Raw genomic sequence first — 6,165 nt, forward strand, 5'->3', positions numbered from 1 at the left:
TCTATAAGGTATACAGCACTATGTAAGGTACAAAGGAAAGGGAATGACTGCTTCACTTTTGAAGGTGCACAGTTAAAACATTAAACCAGTCTGGATGAAGTATCACATACCCAATTAACTCTTACATATGTAAGTGAATTAGGCAAAGCAAAACTTCCGTCAGTGATCACAGATACTGTACACTCCACCTGAGCAGTACATTCAAATAAACAGCACAAATATTACAGCCCGGGCACATATCACTTCAGTTGCATAGCACACCTCACTTTAGCTTAATGGGAAATGAAGCAGCTCAAGGTGTTATTTGAATGTTTCTTTCAAAGACAGCTTCCAAGTCTACCCAGGAATCCTCTACAGAGAATTCATGTCATGGCATAAAGTCAATACACAATCCTTAAAGGCAAAGAACAGAAACAAGATCCACCCTACAGAGAAATTAAGTGTCATGTACAGATCACTGCCACTCTTCCTTGTAAGCTTTTTTTTTTCCCTCCTCTCCCTTAAAAACCATATACAACCATATACATCACATTAACTGTGATGTACTGACACATGCTTTTAGAGTCTAAGGACAGCCACAGTCTACTTGCAGACTTTTACATTATTACAAAAATAAATAATTCATAATATAATGCCCATGTTTCCCAAGGGATTTAAACGCAAGTCTACCATCACCAATACAATATAATCACCTGATCAGAAAGGAGCTTTGGACAGCAGCCAGTTTCATAACTGAGCTAATAGTTAGTTATAAATCTAACTGACATCTCAAAAACAACTTGAAAGTACTGAGCGAAGCAGATAACCCCTTTTCCAAGCTAACCTTCTGCGCCACGTTCCCCTACAAATCATCAGGAACACCAATAACTGAATCCCCAGACAATCACTTTTGTGAGCTGGAGTGCACAAAGAGCTGATCCTACGTATCTTTCCCGTAACTACAGAAATCCCGGCTCAGGCAGGTAGGCAGCCCTATAATTTATACAGTTAGCGCCATCGCAGACAAAGGCTTGCAGTATGACTTACTAGTTGAACACAGCCTACAGAAACAACTCATCTCCTAGAGGGGAAAAAACAACAATAAAAATTGTACGTATGCAATGTGATGTAGTATTTCACTATAAGAAAGCCAGTATCTTATTCCTCTGAACTAGGGAAAAAAATGTGTTATTTAACTACAATGTTTAATAAAAGTTTGAAATCAATTCTCTTTTACAAAAGCAAAGGTGGGACTCAAGATAACCCATAAGTTCACCTGGGGAGACAATTTATATTTAGTTCTCTCAAATGAAAATCATAGAAGAAATGCAGCACAAATTACCATAAAAGATATGAGATCAAGTCGGCACGTAAGCAGGTAAAAGGACAAACTCAGGGAAGAGTCAACAATTTATCAAGGACCCTGACTAAAGAGAGGTTGGTGTGGAGCCCCAGTGCGAGGTCAGGACAGCTCCCCAGCTTCACCAGGAGGACGTGAATTGCAAATATTGGGTGTACAGAGACGTCTTTACAAAATGGAGTGCAGCTCTGAGGATGCCATCTGCACCTACTAAAGGGATAAATCTGTGGAGGTTAAAGCTATGAAATGCTGCCACAGTTGGGGATGGGGAGCAGGTAGGAGAGCCTGGCCAGAAAGCTATGGAAGATCTGAAGACTGCAGCAGAAAAGCTTATACTTTCAGCAAACTATATTACAAAGTTCTCATGCTAAGAGCCCATTTACCTACGATATGAACAGGGCCATGATACGGAGTGCTTCATAACGTTAAACAAATTAAAGTATATCCAAATCTACAACACGCAGCAGGACAGGAAACTTTGCTGTGTGCCTGCACAGCACTCAGCGTAACATGGCCTTGTGCTGCTGAGGTCTCCAGATGTAGTAGAGAAGAACAAAACAAGATTTATAGAGACTAGAATTGCCGTATTTTAAAAGGCTGCATGAAGTCACAGTTAAGAAGCAAGAGATAGAAAGCACGCCTGTTCTAGTCAGACATGCCATCATCAATCCCCTGCCTTCCCCAAGAACAACCTCAGGTAACCCAAGGTAGAGTCGCTTTAGGTTGGAGTGTGGCAAGTCTTGTATGCAAGGCTCCTCTAGCTGTGCCTGGGAAAAGCAAGAAGTTGCATAAACAGCAAAGAAGATAAACTCCTCCTCTGAGAGCATGCTTCATGCATCTGCTAAAGGTTTACAAGATCTAATGCAGACCAGATTCCTCCACAGCATCACAAGAAAGCTAGAGGAGCAATGCTTTTTTTCCCTGTGTAGGCTAACTAGCAGACTCCTCAAGCTGTTCCCAGAATTGTTTGCCTCCCAGGTTTTGACTTAATTACAACAGGACACGCACACACAAAGCAAGTCCTTCAAAAAGGAGTGAATCATTACTGATCCTGCCGTTTTAATTTTTTTAAAATCTCTTTTACAAGCTTCTGAAATGTTGCAGCCCTAAAAGAACAAAAATAAGTTGTCTTCAAGTCTTTTTCCATCTGAAAGCAAAACCACGTAATGTCCAAGTGTAGGTGGCACAGCCCAGTGAATAACGCGCTACCTGTGACTGAGGCAACCTGGCTTCCATTCGTGGGTCAGGTGCTGGCTTGCTGAATGAGGTTGGGCCAGTCCCTTCACTTCTCGGTGCCATGTTTCCCATCTCACCTACCAAACGGGTTTACTGACTTTCCTTCCCCTTTAGCACAACTCTATTGCTCTTGCCTTCTTTTCAAGGCTGCCTCTACCCTTGACTTTCATGTAGCATCTCTGCTACTGTATGCTGCTGTGTTGGTCTCAAGTGGCTTAGTTACAGCGGTACATCAGTTCAGCTTGCATATTTAGTTAAGTTTATAGCCATGTAATTCAAAGTAATTAACCTCTTTTGCTTATGCTTGTTTAACATCATAAAAGCAGAATAAAGCTTTATTTACAAGACCAAAAGACACACAGAATGCAGGACTTGACAACGTTCACAGATCCAGCTTAATTTGTACCCGTCCATTTACAAGTATTTACTTTCCCTTTGAAGTAGCATATTTTGATGTTACTTCAAATCCATTTCCAACTGACTGAGCTAAACCAAAGACCCATCGGATACAGTTTGCACTGGTCAAATAAATCCACATATATTCACCTCTTAGGCTGTATCAGATCTTTTGCAATCAAGGCAAGGCCTAAATCAGTTGAAAAGCAACACAGGGTTTGCCCACACGGAAACAGTCACCAAAATCACCAAGGGTACAGGCAGACAAGTTCCCATGGGACATGCTATGTAGTAGACTGGCAGGGGATCAGCTTTGCTCTCAAGGAGAGCTAACCATGTGTCTACATATTCTGGCAAGTCAGTGCCACTCTGTGCACGGACTCTTCCCGAGGCAGCGCTTTTCCTATGTTCTAGACCTGGAGAAGATCTTGCATGAGAAAAACTTATGCGTCAGTTGACCTAAGAAAACAGCATTTCTTCTGACAAACCTTATTCCACTGTACAGCTTAGATGCGATCTGAAGTTTCCTTTTAAAAAATAATTAAAAAAAAGGCCAACAACAGGGAACCGCAGCAAAACAAAGGTGTGTGAACTAAAGCCCGCTATACGATTTTCGTGGTGGTCCGCATAAAGGAAGTCATTAACACCAACAAGGTTTCTCCCCCCACACAGAAGCAGGCATGTGACGGCCCCCACCAAAACCCTGATCCCCAGCCTCTGCCCTCGCCGTGCCCCGCCCGCCCGGGCCCCCTCTCCGCGGAGGAGCTGGTGACCGCAGCCAGCGGCCCCGGAGCTGCGCTGGCTCACGGGGGGCAGCCGAGGGGCCCTCTCCGTGCTGCAGCCCTGAGGCCGACCTGCTGCCAGAGCCTGAGGCAAAATGGGACGCGAATAGAAAGAATCGCATTTACCCGCTTCCCCCCCACATCCCCCTGGCACAGGAGAGGGGTTAGGGGCAGAAAAGCCTTCCCCTCCCCCCCCCGCCCCGGTCTGAAAGGAAAAGGCAATCGTCTCCGAGAGCTGTCATTTTGGAGAAGGAAGGGTTTAACCGCGCAGCCCGGAGCAAGACTGAGGCCCGGTCGCCCCGCTCCAAATTCTGCGGGGAGCGGGGGCCTGACCCCCCGACCGCCCCACAGCCGCCCCGGAGCCCCTCGGCCCATCACCCCCGGGCTCCGAAGGCGGCCACCCGTCCCGCTCCCACCCGCCCCAAACCGCCTTCGCCCCCCTCACCCGCAGTGGCCGGGCTCGGGCCCGGCCCCGGGCCCGGGCGGCCCCGCAGGGCAGGCACCTGCCGCCGGCCCCCCGCCGCCGCCTCACCTCCTTCAGCTGCTCCATCTCGGTGCGGATGGTCTCGTACTCCAGCTCCAGCTCCTCGTACTGCTGCTTCAGCTGCTGCTTCTCCTCCAGCACGGCCAGCCCGTACTCCGCCGCCTGGATCTTCTCCCGGGTGGTCTCGCCCAGCTCCTGGAAGAGCCGCTTGATCTCGCTCCGCAGCCACTCGGGCTCAGACTCCATCACCAGCCTGGCGTACTCCTCCTCCTCCATGGCCAGCGACATGTCGGCGGCGGCCGGCTCCCCACCGGCGAGGCAGGCGGGCGGACGAAAGGGCGAACGCGCAGCCCGTCTGCCGCTCCTAACAGCGCCGCGGCCCGCGGGCGGCCATGGCAGGGCCCGCTCGGGCTGCCATCAACGGGCCAGGCGCCCGCTGCGCTGCGCCGCGGATCCCCCCACGCCGCGCCGCCGCTGCGAAACTCGCCCTGAGCGCCGACCGCAGTGAAATCATTCAAAAGGAACGGCCGGCCCGGCGCCCCGCGGCACGCTGGGGCCGGTAGTCCGCGCCCGCCGCCGACCCCGCGGGGCGCGCCGCCCGCTGGACTACAACTCCCAGCATGCGCCGCGAGGGGCGGTGGCGGCGGCGGCGGCGAGGGAGGAGAGCGGCCCCTGGCGGGCGGCGCGGGGGCAGCGCTGCGGGGGGCGGCGGTGGCGGGAGCGCGTCCGTGGGGAAGGGCTGGACGTGACCTTGAGCTGCCCGGCCCGGCAGCCACGGCGCCAAAAACCAACCCTCAGGCAGCCCAAGCGGGAGTGCGGCAGGAAGTGCCCCACACGCACACGTGCCCGGCGGCCGGCTCCTCGCCAACAAGTGCTGACAGGAGGGCTGGAAGTCAGGGTGAATATAAAAAGGTGAGTTCTGGGCAAGGGAGACCTACCGGCAGCCGCGCGTGGGGGCAAAATCACCGACATGGCTGGATGGTTCCCATCTGCCAGAATGGAGGGTATCGTAGGCCACGCCAGCATGGGGAGAAGAGAAGGTTAACGTGAGAAGTACCGGTGTCAGCCCCCGAGTCCGCACACGAGAGCTGCCAGTATCTCATTTGTTCCTGGTGTTTCACATCTCCCCGGCAGTTTCTGCTTCAAGTAGCTCTGCATCCACCAACTGGAACAAAACCCACGTTCCCTCGCGTCGTCCTGGGGATAAGCACACCCACGGGACAAGGTGCTCAGGTACCACCAGACTGCCCGATAGAAGGAGGGAAATGCTGCAGCAAGTTCAACTGGCATGAATAGTTGTGAGACAGCAATACTTGGGCAACTTTATCATGCTGCTTGACAAAGGAGTTGCCAATCTGATCGGAAAATGCGATCAGCTGTTGCTACGGGTTACACCATTGGGCAAAGGCACAGAAATTGGGATACTCGTTTCTCTACCACGGGTAGAATTAATTTCTAAAACATAATGAAGGCTGACCGCGGCCAAATGCCTCTCTTAGCTGGACCATTTTAATTTCTAAGCAGCTCCATAAAGGTGGTGTGAACACCCAGGCAGGGGAGACGACTGCTTCACCCCACCATCAGCAGGAGAGGTCGCCTGGCTCCCCTGCTGCTTCACCCTCCTTTAGTGCAGCAAATGCAGCTCAGAGTTTCTTCCAGTGTCAAAAATAACTGGTAAGCAAATGCCAAACATAATAAAAACAATTACGTGTTTGAGCACTTCACAAGGTCTAGAACATAAAGCAACGTATTCGCTCACAGCTGCAGGGTTTTTTCAAGCTACTTTCAACTTCTGCCTGTGTTCATCACGCTCTGTCCTGGTACATATAAACCCTTATGCCTTTAATAAACTGTATAATGGCTGAACACTGCCTCTTAGTCATGAAACTGCCTCAGCCAATTTTTCTTCAGGGCCCTGACACCGCCTG

At 50.7% G+C, this 6,165-nt stretch overlaps 1 protein-coding gene across 5 annotated transcripts in view; it reads right to left on the reverse strand.

Moving 5' to 3' along the window:
* Positions 1-4,766, reverse strand: part of BICD2 (BICD cargo adaptor 2) — a 101,236-nt gene extending 96,470 nt beyond the window's left edge. For all 5 annotated transcript variants that reach the window (XR_012675112.1, XM_075159463.1, XM_075159462.1 and 2 more), the window contains exon 1: positions 4,286-4,766. Coding sequence is in view for 4 of the 5 variants with exons in the window: in XM_075159463.1 (XP_075015564.1) it covers positions 4,286-4,525 (240 nt within the window). In the remaining variant the exon portion in view is untranslated. The remainder of the gene's footprint in view (positions 1-4,285) is intronic.
* Positions 4,767-6,165: the final 1,399 nt, after the last annotated feature.

Source organism: Calonectris borealis, chromosome 10, assembly GCF_964195595.1.
Source record: "Calonectris borealis chromosome 10, bCalBor7.hap1.2, whole genome shotgun sequence".
NCBI classification, from domain to species: domain Eukaryota; kingdom Metazoa; phylum Chordata; class Aves; order Procellariiformes; family Procellariidae; genus Calonectris; species Calonectris borealis.